Genomic DNA, 15109 nt, shown 5'->3' on the forward strand with positions numbered 1-15109 from the left:
AAATGTAAATGGCTTCACCTTGCTGGCGTTAAACTGGTCTTTTGGAAGTCCTTGCGAGTTGATCCATTCTTCACATTTTTTCCTCCAAGTTTATGGAGAAATGAAGAATTTATGAAGAAAACATCCTTCATATGTCGTAATGTCTACAGTCGTTTCTACAAGTTCCATAGCAGCAGTGTTTGATTGGCAAGTTCTTTTTTGAAAGATTACCAGAGAAAACAAGCAGAAATAACATGGTTTGTATGCGAGGGCGTGTCAATAATGTCTCACTTCCGCGTTATGATGGCGACGTCACGGTCTAAAAATAGCATTCATACGGTACGCTATTAGGGCTGCCATGATAAGTTGACTAATCAACAGCTAATCAATTATCAGCTATTTAGATAGTTGAGAATCATATGGAGTCTTTTTTTTTTAATCTAGAAATTGTGCTCATGAATGGAAATACTTTTTTTTATTTTCCCACTATTATTTTTGTGTTTATTCAATTTATTTATTTTAAACACAAAAAGAAGAACAAACATTAATGATAATATTTTTAGTTAAAAAAAAAAGAAAAACAGTAACTGTTATATACTTATCTGTTTTCATTCATATTTACATGTTTTGTAAAACCGTACAAAATGTAAAACACCAATAAACATTCTCTTTACAAAATTTATTTCTCATTTATTATTATTTTTTAAATTAAAAATAAAGTAATGGGGGAGGACTTAAATATTCCCTGATTTCTCTAATTCTCGATCTTTCATTTAGGGCAGGGGTGTTCAAACTTTTTGCAAAGGGGGCCAGATACGGTGTGGTAAAATGTGTGGGGGGCCGACCTTGGCTGACGTTCTTTACGTAGAACAATATATTTAAGCAAATTTTAGCAAGCCATTCCTTGTGTCAAATTTGCTTTACTTTTTTTTTAAAAAAATATTAATTTCAACAGTCTCGCAACTAGCCTTTGTGGCATTTTCTTTCGACTCTCAGGCTCTTGTGAAATACGGCTGCTGTAAAATTAAACTAGCTTCAAGTTGCTTCAATTTCTCGCTACGTATCTTCCCTGTAATCTTGTCGTACATGTCAGTGTGTCTTGTTTGGTAATATCACCTCAAATTGAACTATTTAAAAACAGTGACTGTCTCTTTGCAAATGAGGCAGACACAGTTGTTGCGTATTTTAGTGACGAAATAGTCCAATTTCCACCTATCCTTGAAGCGTCGGTCATCGCAGTCAACTTTTTTTTGGTTGATTGTCGCCATTTTAGAAAATTGGGAGTAAAGAGTCACACGGGGTAATGTTGCTTAGAGTGCTGCTGCCTTTTAGTGGGTAAATGAGGAGCAGCATTTAGTGTGTAAGCTACTTCATATGCTGGTAGCAGTACTGCTGACCAATTTATTAAGTCTGTGTGCAGGCCAGATGTTATTGATTTTATGACAGAGGCTGGGGGCCGGATGAAATTTGACCAAGGGCCGCATTTGGCCCCCGGGCCGGACTTTGGACATGTCTGATTTAGGGCTACAGAAATTTTATTTGATACTTATTTTGCTAAAAAAACAAAACAAAACAAAAAAAAACATGAAGTTGATGCAAAAGGACACTTTCGCTGGCCGCACAAAATGATGTGGCAGGCCAAATCTGGGCCCCGGCCATGAGTTTAACACCTGTGCTCTACTCTAGCACATATTGTTGTTGCTTTCAGGCTGAATCGGAGCGGAACTATCACATATTTTACCAAATATGTGCCTGCGCACATCTGCCGCAGTTTAAAGAACTCAAACTCAGTAAGTGTGACAAGTCTTAAACCTGAATTGTGCTGCTCCATATATTTAGTGTGCCGATACTGTTGCTGTTGTTTCCCTTTAGGGAGTGCAGATGAGTTTCACTACACGGGCATGGGTGGCAATATCATTATTGAAGGTGTGGATGACAGGAAAGGCATGGAGGAGACGCAACAGACTTTCTCACTCCTGGGTAAAATAAATGGTTCCGGTGGAATAATGTTTTTATTGCGGACCAGTACTGTAAAATATTTATATATTAATTTTATTATATACAGTGTGGAGCAGAAGTATTTGCACCCCTTGTGATTTTGCAAGTTCACCTACTTAGAAAATAGTTAGAGGTCTGAAATTTCAAACATGGATGCATTTTCACTGATAAAGACAATCTAAAAAAATTCAGAACTCACATTGTATTTTTAAATAATTTATTTAAAATTTACTGGAGTTCAAAAGTATTTGTACTCCTGAGAATCAGCAATAATTATGACACTCAAACAGTTGTAAGTTTACCTTAAAAAAGTCCACCTTTACCCCATGAGTAACCACCCATCCACCACACGTTTGAGCTCATTATTGTCACCTGTGCACCCCACAGTCAGTCATAATACAACTGCTACCAATGGGCAAGACCAGAGAGGATTTGAAAGCCACCAGAGAAAAAAATCCACAAAGCTGGAAAAGGCTATGGGACATTTGGAAAGCAGCTTGGTGGGAATAAATCAACAATTGCAGCAATTGTTAGAAAATGGAAAATTCTAAACATGACTGATAATCTACCTTGGACTGGGGCTCCACGTAAAATCTCTCCTCGTGAGGCATTACTTATGATGAGAAAAGTGAGGGCTTAGCCATGACAGGAGCTGGTCAATGACCTGAAGAGAGCTGGATGCAGAGTTTCAAAGGCTACTGTCAGTAGAACACTACGGTATAATGGTTTAAAATCACGTACTGTTCAGAAGGTTCCCCTGTTGAAGCCAGTACATGTGAAGGCCAATCTAAAGTTTGCCAGGGACCATCTGAATGATGCAGAGGGGAGAAAGTCATGTGGTCAAATGAGACAAAAGTAGAACTTTTTGGTGCAAACTTTTTTTCGTGTGCGGAGGAAAAAGAAGGATGAGTACAATCCCAAGAACACCATCCCCACTGTGAAGTATGGGGGTAAAAACCTCATGCTTTGGGGCTGCTTTTTGACAAAGGGGACCGGATGACTGTACTGTGTCAAGCAGAGGATGAATGGTGAAATGTATCGTCAGATTTTGAGTCACAACCTCCTTCCCTCAGTCAGAGACTTGAAGAGTTGTGGTTGGATCTTCCAACATGAAAATGATACAAAGCACATAGCCAAGCTGACCAAGGAGTGGCTGTGTAAAAAGCATATCAAGGTTCTGGAGTTGCCAAGCCAGACATCAGTCCAATAGAAAATCTTTGGATTGAGCTGAAACTTTGTGTTTCTTAACGACAACCCCGAAACCTGACAGATCTAGCAAGGATTTGTGTGGAGGAATGAGCCAAAATTTCTGTTTCCATATGTGAAAACCTGGTAAAGAACTACAGAAAGCGTCTGACCTCCGTAATTGCAAACAAAGGCTTCTGCACAAAATATTATTAAGTATGTATCACGGTAAATTGAGCAGATTTACCTCGATAACGATAAATGATGATAAATTCGCCCAAGCGGACTGTTATATAATTTGAAAATCTGAATCAATGTATAAAAATACAAATTAACTGTTTCTTGTTGATTTATTTACCATCTTTCAATTTAACTTATTTAACAATTGTACATGCAGTCTAAACATTAAGTATATACAAATTTCTTGTAAACAATAAGAATTCAAGAATGAACATTTATAACAGCTTGTATGACTTGAACAATGTACATTATAAAAATTAATACGACGACGGTGCAAACATGTCATTGTAACACAAATGCCTTAAAGCTTGAACAGTACACGTCAAACAACTTATTATTAATGGCTGCTGTGACATAATTACTCATTACAAGTGTTTACTTCAAGGTTTCAGTTTTTTTTTTTTTACCAGAGCATTTTTTTAGTACATGCACACACACATGCACCCCCCACACAGACACAGACACACATTAAAGCTATATTGCTCTCATGCCAATGAAACATTTAAGATTTTATGATGGCAGTAATGATACAGAATAAAGCAAGCACATACAGAAAAATAGCTGTGGCCATTAAACGGTCACTGTTGGATTATAATTTATGATGAATGCTTTACCATCATTAAAGATATCAAATCTCACACACACACACAGATGCAAAATAACGCGACACACTAATTGCTAGATGCAATCCATGCATAATCCACTCGTTAAGTTCAGCCGTTTCGACTAGGTTAGAGCTGCTATCCGACTCGATCACATTCATTTGTAGCCGCTGTTAGCCGCTAGCGTTAGCCTGTGGCTTGGCTACCAGTAGAAAGCACTGGAAGCACACACTCGTGAAATCATGAGAACCGCTAAGAGTCTACTTAATGTCGGGTGAAAGTTTGGCGAAGCTCCCATAAGCCCGACTCCATCACGTTTTCTTGTAGCGTTAGCCGCTAGCGTTAAACAAACAAAGCACGGTAGGCTGAGTTCCATACTTAAGCACACTGACTGCTTTCTTAAAGGGGAATGAACACAGCCAAACAACACAGAGTCAAAGCAGGAAAAGACGTTATTTTCTTGTTCTATTAAATTACTGAATTTACCAACATGGTTATAATTACGTCGGTCATCGTGAAGAATTTCGGTCACGGTAAATTTTCGGTATACCGCCTGGCTCTAGTACAAATACTTATTAACCCCAGGAAATTACAAATAAATTATTGAAAAATATACAATGTGAGTTTCCGGATTTTTTTTTTTTAGATTATGTCTCGATAAGTGGAAATGCATATATGATTGAAATTTCAGATCTCTACCTATTTTCTAAGTGGGTGAACTTGCAAAATCACAAGGGGTGCAAATACTTCTGCTCTTCACTGAATGTGTATATATTAGGGCTGTCAAACGATTACAATTTTTAATTGAGTTAATTACAGCTTGAAAATTAATTAATCATAATTAATTGCAATTCAAACCATCTATAAAATATGCCATACAGTGGGGAGAACAAGTATTTGATACACTGCCAATGGCCATGTAGTTCTTAAAAAAACAAAAAGTTAGTAAAAGTTATAGAAATTTTATATTAAAACCCCTCTTAATGTTTTCGTGTTATTAAAATTTGTAAAATTTTCAATTAAAAAATTAACTCGTAGCTTGCCATTGTTGATGTCAATAATTACACCATGCTCACTCCCCAAACCCATAAAATCATTTGGACCCAAGCACCAGCAGAGGGCGCCAAACACCAAAAAACAAGTAACAAGCGGACATTACACTGCTGTCATTTTAATCTGTTTGAGCGGGGCATGTGCATTAATTGCGTCAAATATTTTAACGTGATTAATTTTAAAAAATACCGCCCGTTAACGCGGTAATTTTGACAGCCCTAGTATATATGTACAGTGTTTTTGTTTTCTAACTTATTAATATTTTTTAGGATTGAAGGAGGACTTTCAGTCTGATGTCTTCAAGGTTCTTGCAGCAATTCTCCATCTGGGAAATGTGGAAATCAAGAGCTCTGGGGATGATAGATCATCCATTTCTGTGAGTCTTGTTGTTTTCTAATAGCACTAGTTTTGCACCACTGTGTTCATTTTTTGGTGTATTTATTGTACTTTTTTTTTTTTTTGCATTTCAGAACGGCGATTCACATTTGAAAATCTTCTGTGAGTTACTGGGCGTCCGCGCGGACAACCTGATGCAATGGCTGTGTAATCGGAGGCTGGTTCTGGCATCTGAAACGGTGGTGAAACCACTGCCAAAAGATCGCGCGGTTACTTCCCGAGACGCCCTCGCCAAGCGGATCTACGCTCATTTGTTTGACTGCATCATTAACAGGATCAACAAAGCACTGCAGGTTCCGGGGAAGCAACATGCTTTCATTGGAGTTTTAGACATTTATGGGTAATGAAGACCAAGAAAATTCTGCTGATTAGGATAATTTGTTCACCTGAATTTTCATGTTGTGGTCCTCAGGTTTGAGACATTTGACATCAACAGTTTTGAGCAGTTTTGTATCAACTACGCCAATGAAAAGCTTCAGCAGCAGTTTAATTTGGTTCGTGTAATCATTTTTGCCACAAAACCCGTCATACTCCTCTTGAATGAGTATTGTATGAGTATGAGCATGACTGTTCGAGTTGTCCTATTTCTTTCAGCATGTTTTCAAACTGGAACAAGAGGAGTACATGAAAGAAGACATCCCATGGACGTTAATAGATTTCTATGACAACCAGCCAGTCATTGACTTGATTGAAGCCAAAATGGGAATCCTGGACTTGCTTGATGAAGAATGTTTGGTACAAAAGACTTTGCTACCATTATTGGTGAATGCAGGCTGGAGTGATTACACAGTCATTCATACATCCTCTTTTCTTTCAGTTTCCTCAAGGCTCCGATCAAAGCTGGCTCCAAAAACTGTACAACTACCTGGACAGCAATCCTTTGTTTGAGAGACCCAAGCTATCCAATGAGATGTTTGTCATTCAGCACTTTGCGGACAAGGTGAGGAACATATTCAGCACCAGTTTACACTTTTCTCTTGTCAGATTTCTCCATGAACTCGTGCGATACTGGGCTGTATTCATATTCATTGTCACAGTCGAGCCAACCAACATTTCTCACTCAATTGTCATTTGCACTGATTAACAACTACATAAAAAATATCTATTCACTCATATTGACTTTAATCTTGGACTCAACCAGTAATATGTTGGTGGACCCACAGAATATTCACTAGTTGTGCAGTTTTTTGACCCAAAAAAACAACAGATAGTAGGGATGGGAATTGATAAGATTTTTCCGATTCCAATGTCGATATGGCTTAACGATTCAATTCTTTATCGATTCCCTTATCAATTGTAATTTGGACTAATGGACTGTATGAGATTCTGGGTTCAATGTTTTATGGTTCATTCGCCTCGGGGTGTCGGTTAGAACACAAGGAGCGAAGAGTGGAGTTGTTTGTTGACACTTTTAATCCAACTTGGCAACATGCACAACTACATACAGGCAATGGCACTTGATATGACAATCACTCAATGAGCAGATTAGAGTATGCGTGGAGAGATGTTGATGTATTTGTATGTGTGTTAAAGAAGACTGGATTGTGTGGGTATATGTGTGGTTCTGAAAGAAACGAAAATTACATCATATTAGTGCTGATGCAATAAACAATGCAAATTAACTGCAAAGCAGTCAATAACACATATACACGACTCGCACATTATAATGACACAAAGCTGGGGGGCGCGAGCGCACGCGCACAACCTGGCAGCACGCTGCGTGCACGTGCGGTCATGTTGGCTATAAAAGTGGCGAAAACTAAGCACTTTACACTCATATGGTTGTACAACATCATCTTAAGATGCTAAACTAACACATTCCCTCTTAACACAAATGTGCAACGCAAATATAATGTAAACAACGCTCTCCTCGACGCAGCGAGAACGAGCAGAAGCAGCCAACAAACGTAACAGTAAAAACACGAAACGGTCGCGCTAACAACGGCTCTAACTTATCATAAGAACTTTATGGCATGAAGAGGAAATACTTACATTCGTTCATGGACGCACACAGATACTTCCTTTAACAGGTGGCTGTCTTCTGCTCGAAATGCGAACCTTACGCCTATTCTCGGTCCCAGAATACACAGCGCACATGACGTAGGACAATAACCGGAAGTAACGACTGGTTGCTATGGGAACGAACGCATACCCATGGAATCTTTCTAACAGGAGTATTAAAATTGCTACTAAAATAGTTTAGGATTATTTTAGATGCATATATGTTATATTTTTCTTATAGAGTATTCGACGAGGAATACGATTATGGGAAAAATCACAATTTCTTTAAGTAGTCTCATTAATAATGACATGGCCTGTGAAAGTCAATACAAATTCACACGGCAACGACTCTCTCCAGGTTACACTTGATGAGAAGTCTCTCCATGAGTAATTATGTAGCTGTTATTGCCGAACCGAACGTGCGCAGCATGCGTAAATGTTAATCGTGCTGGTTGGAATTGATAAGAGAATCTTTAAGTAAATTGCCATCGATTCCATGGAATTGGAACACACGGATTCTCATCCCTAACAGATAGTGACCTCAAGTCAATAGGATGTGATCCAGAATTGCCCCAAAAACAATAGGAAGTGATCCCAAATCAACAGGAAGGGACCCGGTATTGCCCCAGAAACAACATTAAGTCATCCAAAATCAATAGTAAGTGAACTTAAGTTCTCCCCAAATCAACAGGGAGTGACCCAGATCGCACCAAAACAATATTTTACCCAAAATCAATAGAATGGGACCTGGAACTTTCCAAAAAAAAAAAAACACACACACACAGGATGTAATGAAAAATCAAGGCGGAATTCTCCTTAAAACAACAGGTAGTGACCCGAAATCAATAGAAAATTTGCCAGAATTGTGTCAAAATCAACAGAAAATTAGCCAGAATTGTACCAAAATCAACAGGAAATGATTCAGAATTTCTCGAAAACCAATTGGGCGTGTATCGCCGTCACTGGCACTGTAAAATGATTATTAACTGCCCTCCAAGTTTAAATGTATTGGATGTTTGTTTTGTCTTGTTGCTAAACAGGTGGAGTATCAGTGCAAAGGTTTTCTTGAGAAGAATCGAGATGCTCTTTATGAAGAACTGATTGAAGTTCTAAGAGTCAGTAAGGTAAATAAAACAATAAAAACCTTTTTGAACATTTCTACTACTTTGCAACCTTGTTTTTCATCATCTCAGCGTAACATATTTATCCTCTTATTACTATTCCAAGTTTGCCTTTCTGGCCAAATTCTTCCAAGAGGAGGGCCAAAGTGGTCTTAACATAAAAGGTATCAGGGTGATGCCGGCCAGGCCCAGTGTAATGTCGGCCAATAAACAGCTGAGGACCTCAGTTGGGAAAAAGGTGATCATGCTCATCTTTTTACACCTCGTGTCGTGTTTTTGTAAGTGTGCTGATACATTTTCAATGTAGTTCCACAGTTCCCTTGCTTTGCTGATGGACACTCTGAATGCTACGACTCCTCACTATGTGCGCTGCATTAAGCCCAATGATGAAAAGCTGCCATTTGAGTAAGTACTATTCATGCCTTGAATAAGTTTATATTTCTTTGTTAGAAACTTTAGTGATTGTTTTTAGATACGATTCTGGACGGGTGGTGCAACAGCTGCGAGCCTGCGGAGTGCTTGAAACTATTCGTATTAGCGCCCAAAGTTACCCATCGAGGTGATCCCCTTTGTTTACTTTCAAGAGACGACAAACTTTTTCTAAGGTCATTTCATTGAACATCCTTTTTGTTTTCAGGTGGACCTACTTTGAGTTTTACAACCGATACAGTGTTTTAATGACCAATGTGGAGGCGGGCATCAATGACAAGACACAGACATGCAAATCTTTGCTTCAAAGGTTGATTCAGGTTGGATTGACAGTTGTGATTTAGAAACAATTCTGCAAATGTGGCCTATCACAAATTTAGCATTGTATTTTCTCCAGGACTCTAACCAATACAAGTTCGGTCGCACCAAGATCTTCCTTCGAGCAGGTCAGGTAGCTTATTTAGAGAAGTTACGTCTGGACCAACTACGAGGGGCTTGCATTACCATCCAGAAATACGTCCGTGGGTGGATCCAGAGAAGGAAGTACCTCCGCTTGAGACGGGCTGCCATCCTGATACAACACTACATCCGTGGCAAGAGGACCGTACGGTTAGTTGTATTGAACTGTCTTTTAAGATTTAATCAAATGTCCACGTTTTAATCTTGTTTTGAAATTGCAGCAAAGCAGTCAGTGCAACAAACCTGAAGCAAGGCTGGTCGGCAGTGGTGATCCAGAGGTACTGGAGAGGCTTCCGCATAATGAAGGCCTACCAAACGGTACGCTTGGCCATCATCACCATCCAAGCTTTTACACGAGGTTGGCTGGCCCGTAAATCCTATGCCAAGGTCGGTAAATGTGGCTTACTTGACGCTTTTCGCGAAGGTATGGAATCAGACTTAGACTTTGTATGGCATCGTGGTTTAGCTGGTAGAAGCTCGCAAGGCCTTGGTCCTGCAAAAGTATGCCAGAGCGTGGTTGGCTCGGCGTCGTTTTAACGCCATTCGTCGACTGGTGCATCAAGTTCAGCTCTCCTTCAGGGTGGAGCAGCTCCGAAAGAAGAATGAGGAGCAGGTAAATGTCGTCTCGCGGCCTGTCGTCAAGTCTTCGGAGAAGAATGAAACTAATCACTCGTCCTTAATCCAGAGTAAAGAGAACCGCGGCTTGGTGGAAAGACTGACAAGCTTGGCCAGCTCTCATTCTCAGGCCATGGAGAAGCTTCAAGCTATGGAAATACAGCTGGGAAAATCAGCCAACCAGAAGGCATCCTTGGCAGCAAGAGAGAAGAAAGCTCAACAAGATGCTTCTCTGGTCAGTCAGGTTTTATTGTAGTCTCACCAATGTGACTGGATGACAAAGCATTTGGCCATGGTCAGTTATTTGAATACCTTTTAGGTAGCAATTATAGCAACAAGAAGCATTATAACGTGCACTCCACATTCCACAAACCTGGGCTGGATACCATCAACTGGTTGCAACAAATCCAACTACAAAGGGAAGGAAAAATAAGTGTCCCACTTGAAGCTGCACCGAACGCCATATGAAGCATTTTAAAATGAAGGGCTGTCCTGCATGACTCTAGATTTATGGCTATCCTGGAAGTGCTCAAGTCTCCCCTTTGTTTCCTTCTACTTGCTTCTAAAGTATTTTCCACCTTTTCTGATGAAGACTGGTGACTGGATCACTATTAGTGAAGTCCAAGGCCAAGCAAGATCCATCGAAGCCTGTTAACTATATTTCAGGGATGGTATCTGGACCATCTGCTCGGTCATTTAACATCAGCAAACATCATTCTACCTTTGTACACTCAAGTTGGTTGGCTAGCCAATCATGCTTGTTGGCAAGATGCTTTGAATCTTGAAATTTGGGAGGATTCAGAAACACCGGGTGTTGAGATAGGACTACCTAGAAATTCAGGGTTTACAGTAGGGCTGGGCGATTATGAGATCAAGCTTGTAGACGCAAATTTTTTTAGGTAGATCTCTGTGACGTGTCTAATCGATCAAATATGCTGGAGATGCAAATTGACTTTAGTTTGTCAGATAGCCAACAGTCCCTTAAAGATGCTGTATGGAGATCGTCACTTTTTTGCTTGTGACTGCCACCTCGGACCTAAAGCACTACTGCAGCCTCTGTTAAACTCGTGCATGGCACCTGTGTTTGTACGAGTTCTACTGGAGTTTGGGCATTGCTGGAAGCCGGTCTCTTGTTGTCTGAAGAATTATTGGTAAATTGTGGACAGTTACCTGCTCGCATGTGCAGTGTTTTGCCAAGCGGATACTCTGTGTAGGCCAGGTGAAACAGTGCTGCTGCTGTGAAGGGTTCCGCGTGGACATGCACAGGCGCGTGTCTGCCCAGTGTGTTCTCAAAATAATTACTGTTCACACATACACAAATTCTGCAGGAACATTTTCATCGCAGATTCTTAAAACTACCAGTTAAAAAGAACAATACAAAATCCAAGTTTTTTAAAAAATGGTAAAATATATAAAAATAAGATCTAACAATCTTTTTTTAAAAAAATCGTTTTGGAACAGATTGCTCAGCCCGAGGTGACAGTATTCAGTAAATCTAAAAAAGGTTCATCTAAAACATCCTTTCTTTGCACTACAGAAAATGACTGCGCTTCAAAGTGAAGTTGACGGGTTAATCATTGAGAAACAAGCCAGAGAAACAATGTTTGAAGCCTCCACCAAGGAGCAGAAAGGTAAGGATTAATCTACCTATAAATTCTAGACCAGTGGTTCTCAAACATTTTACAGCTGAGTACAAGCATTGGGGCCAACATTAATTCATTGGCTGATATTTACGACACAATCAAAATAGACTGGCAGGCAATGAGTTAAAATACATTAGTGTAATCGGCCAAAAAATGTTCTGGAAAAAAAGGCAGAGGTTTTAATGTTTTTTACACACAAATTTAGCATTAGCACTGTGCTTACATTTCCCCCCAAATTAATGAAATTGTAATGTACCTAAGGATCGAGTTCAATAATACTGCACCAAGAAATTGTTCATAAATATTTGGAAATAAAACCGTTTTCAGTCAATAATTTTGAAACCTTTGTAGTTTAAGTTGAACACAACTGAACTGTTGTGTGGATTAAATAAAGGTTGTTTGAACGTTCAAATCAGTCAGTCTTTCACATACTACCAAGTGGTACGCAATCATAACACATCTGAGAACCACTGTACGAAAAAGTCTTGCTAATTAAGATGTTGAAATTCCTTAACAGAAAAGTTTGATCAAATTAAAATTAATCTTCTGGAGGAGAAGGAAACTCAAGCAAGGCTCCGAAAGTAAGTTTGGTTTTAGCAACACATGGCAGCTGTCATCCAGAGCTCACAAGATTTGGCCTCATTAGGATGGCTGAGAACAACCTTGAAATGCAGAGACGGGACCACGAGAAGGAGCTGGGAGTCCTGAGAGAGGAAATCAGGAAGTTGAAGGACGAGAGAGCTGCTCTTCAAATGAAGATGGAGGACGGCGACCAAATGACTATTGACCTGCAAGATCAGGTGGCTCAGCTCACCAAACATGTCAAAGTCATTCCTGAGCTCCGCAAGGACATCGCCAACCTACAGAGTCAAAAGAATAACTCAGACCGAAAAATGAAGCAACAATCGGAAGAAGCAAGAGGTATCCCTGGACCCCTGACATCTTAATATCTTCAAATTAACCTGAAAACATGTTAAACTGATAAATTGTTGTGATTGTTGGTTCATGTCAGCTAAACTGCGTGAAATTTCAAGACTACTTGCTGGAAGCATTGTGGAAGAAGACGTGCTTTCGGGGTAATTGATCATTTTTCTCACTTAGGTTGTGATATGTCTTATGTCAGTGTCTTTGTTTGTGTTTTGCTAGGCTAACTGAAGATTATTCTGAGAAAGCATATGAAGCTGAAGACCTCCTGGCAGCATTTAGTGGTTTAGAGAAAGTGACCAGGTCTGTTTATTGTAGCAGTAATCCTTTCTTGTACAACCCCTGGCAAAAACTATTGAATCATCAGTCTCAGAGGATGTTTACTCAATTGTTTAATTGTGTTGAAAAAAGCAGATCATTGAAGTGACCCAAAACTAGTCATTTTAAATGGTAACTTTCTGGCTTTAGGAAACACTAAATGAAATTTGAAAGAAAAAAAAAATCAGGGTATTCTGTAAAGTTGACGTTTTCTGGCCAAGAAAATCATTGAATCACTCAATTGTGCGTACAGAATAATGAAATCAACCTGTAAAATTTAATTACCAAAACTAACACCTGCATCAGATTTCATCAGGCTCACTCTTCTGAAGTTAAAAAGGAGTGATCACACTTTGGCAGGGCTCCAGATGCGACCAAATGGTCATATTTTGCGTATAAATTTTTAGTTTTTTGTTGCTGACAAACTCCTTCACGGTTAAATCCACTAGTAGTCGGAAATGTAACAAGCTGGTTTGCCAAGGGGAAAATACAGCAAAAGAAAAAAAAGGTGGAGTTGGGCGATGTGTGGTGCGGATTATAATTGGGGTACAGTGATCCCTCATTTTTCCCTTTTAATGGGGACCAGAACCCGCCATGAGAAGTGAAAATGAGTTGCCACAGCAACTGTTTAACAAGTTAAACGATGATTGACTCGTGCGGTGCTTTTGATGTTACGGCTTCCAGGCGTCTCATGCAAGATCAAACCTTAACGTCTGTCAATCATCGTAACTTTATTAAGCAACTCCTGTGCACTGCCTCACCAAGAAAAGCGGCAGGAGCGAGAGTGAGAGACTACGTGATCAGGTCGGGACAGCTCTATGAAATACTGCATTTATATATTTATTTTTATATTTGAAAAAAATCCGCGATGGACTGAGTGCGCGAAGTTTGAAGCGAGAAGTAGCAAGGGATCAGTGTAGTTGGAAAACTTGACAGCACTTGCGAACAATGGCGAAAATGACTAAGTGACTACTTTCTTTCCAACAAACCCGCCGGCACTGTTTCAAAGGAAGCCGGTTGGGGGAATAAGTCTGACTCAGGAGCTCAACGCACGGGCGGCAATGGCGAAATGCGAAAGTCATCGCTGTTGAGCTGAAAGCCAACACATGGGGCACGGTGCGACTGCAGCGGCAATCAACAGCACCACCCTCTGCCTGTGCGTCATCGCTCGTTTCTGATTAACTATGAATTTGGAAGGTATTTTAATATTTCCGGTCTTTTCTGAGCGCCAACAACTTCCCATACTGCTGCTTTTTTATTTATGTACCGGAAATCATGCCGAGAGGTATCATAAAGTATGTGCTGGTCGCACACTGCTAAAACGATACGTAGCATACGCTCCTCCATGTTGACAAAGTGTGGCATGTGGATGTCAATTTCCAGGTTGGCCAATGTGTTCTCAGTTGATTTGCCGATCAATAAATCCGTTGCTGATTGGTTGTAGTGCCAGGTGACCTCTACAGAAATAGAAGAAAATGTCCATGTTAACCTAATTTCTAAGCAGTATACTGGTTGATGTCAAAACTGATAGAGAATTAAAATATTGATTTGTAGGTTTATGTATTTATTATGAAAGTATTTATTGGTTAAACAGGGAAAATTAGAGGAAACTTTGCATGTCGATTTACAGTGTGCGCTCCTGAATCTTCTGCATGCGCCCCTAAAATTTTAAGTTAGGAGGCCACTTTGCTCATAGTACAAAATAGATAGTCTGGTACCGTATTTGGTGAGCTGTTGGTTGTCCTGGATCATGGCTCCTGCAAGAGAGATGGCAATTAAAACCATGGACAGGATCATAAACATTCTTAAAGAAGGTCATGCAGTGTTGCAAAACATGTTGGTTGTTCACAGTTACTGTAGTTGTGTCTAAAATTAGGACCAAGTACAAACTACATGGAAAGGTTGTCAAAGTGGTGGAATTTGAAGAAAATGGTCCATGACAAGACTCCCAACAAGCAAAGCTGATCTGGCAGAAAAAGTTGGAGCCAGTCATTAGGTCCATGCCTCAGATACAGCAAGTCAGAGGTGGTGCATTAAAGTACAGTGTGTCGTGTTTGCTTAATCATTCCATGATTTTTTCTCCTTAGGATTGAGTGAGTTCATAATTTTCCCCTTTGTCAGAAAAAGTAAGTAGGTTATTGACTAC

General features: G+C 39.8%; 1 protein-coding gene across 3 annotated transcripts in view; it reads left to right on the forward strand.

The window, feature by feature from the left end:
• Window positions 1-15109, forward strand: part of myo5c (myosin VC) — a 30281-nt gene that overhangs the window by 2366 nt on the left and 12806 nt on the right. For 2 of the 3 annotated variants that reach the window (XM_057836425.1, XM_057836426.1), the window contains exons 7-27: window positions 1688-1769; window positions 1852-1959; window positions 5327-5433; window positions 5528-5793; window positions 5866-5947; window positions 6048-6188; window positions 6271-6393; window positions 8495-8578; window positions 8682-8813; window positions 8883-8980; window positions 9048-9134; window positions 9213-9324; window positions 9402-9613; window positions 9685-9850; window positions 9930-10076; window positions 10149-10313; window positions 11616-11709; window positions 12239-12302; window positions 12368-12642; window positions 12734-12797; window positions 12868-12948. In XM_057836425.1, the coding sequence (XP_057692408.1) occupies window positions 1688-1769; window positions 1852-1959; window positions 5327-5433; window positions 5528-5793; window positions 5866-5947; window positions 6048-6188; window positions 6271-6393; window positions 8495-8578; window positions 8682-8813; window positions 8883-8980; window positions 9048-9134; window positions 9213-9324; window positions 9402-9613; window positions 9685-9850; window positions 9930-10076; window positions 10149-10313; window positions 11616-11709; window positions 12239-12302; window positions 12368-12642; window positions 12734-12797; window positions 12868-12948 (2690 nt within the window). The remainder of the gene's footprint in view (window positions 1-1687; window positions 1770-1851; window positions 1960-5326; window positions 5434-5527; window positions 5794-5865; window positions 5948-6047; window positions 6189-6270; window positions 6394-8494; window positions 8579-8681; window positions 8814-8882; window positions 8981-9047; window positions 9135-9212; window positions 9325-9401; window positions 9614-9684; window positions 9851-9929; window positions 10077-10148; window positions 10314-11615; window positions 11710-12238; window positions 12303-12367; window positions 12643-12733; window positions 12798-12867; window positions 12949-15109) is intronic. The other variant, XM_057836427.1, reaches the window with a different exon arrangement.

This window comes from Corythoichthys intestinalis, chromosome 5 (genome assembly GCF_030265065.1).
Source record: "Corythoichthys intestinalis isolate RoL2023-P3 chromosome 5, ASM3026506v1, whole genome shotgun sequence".
NCBI classification, from domain to species: Eukaryota; Metazoa; Chordata; class Actinopteri; order Syngnathiformes; family Syngnathidae; genus Corythoichthys; species Corythoichthys intestinalis.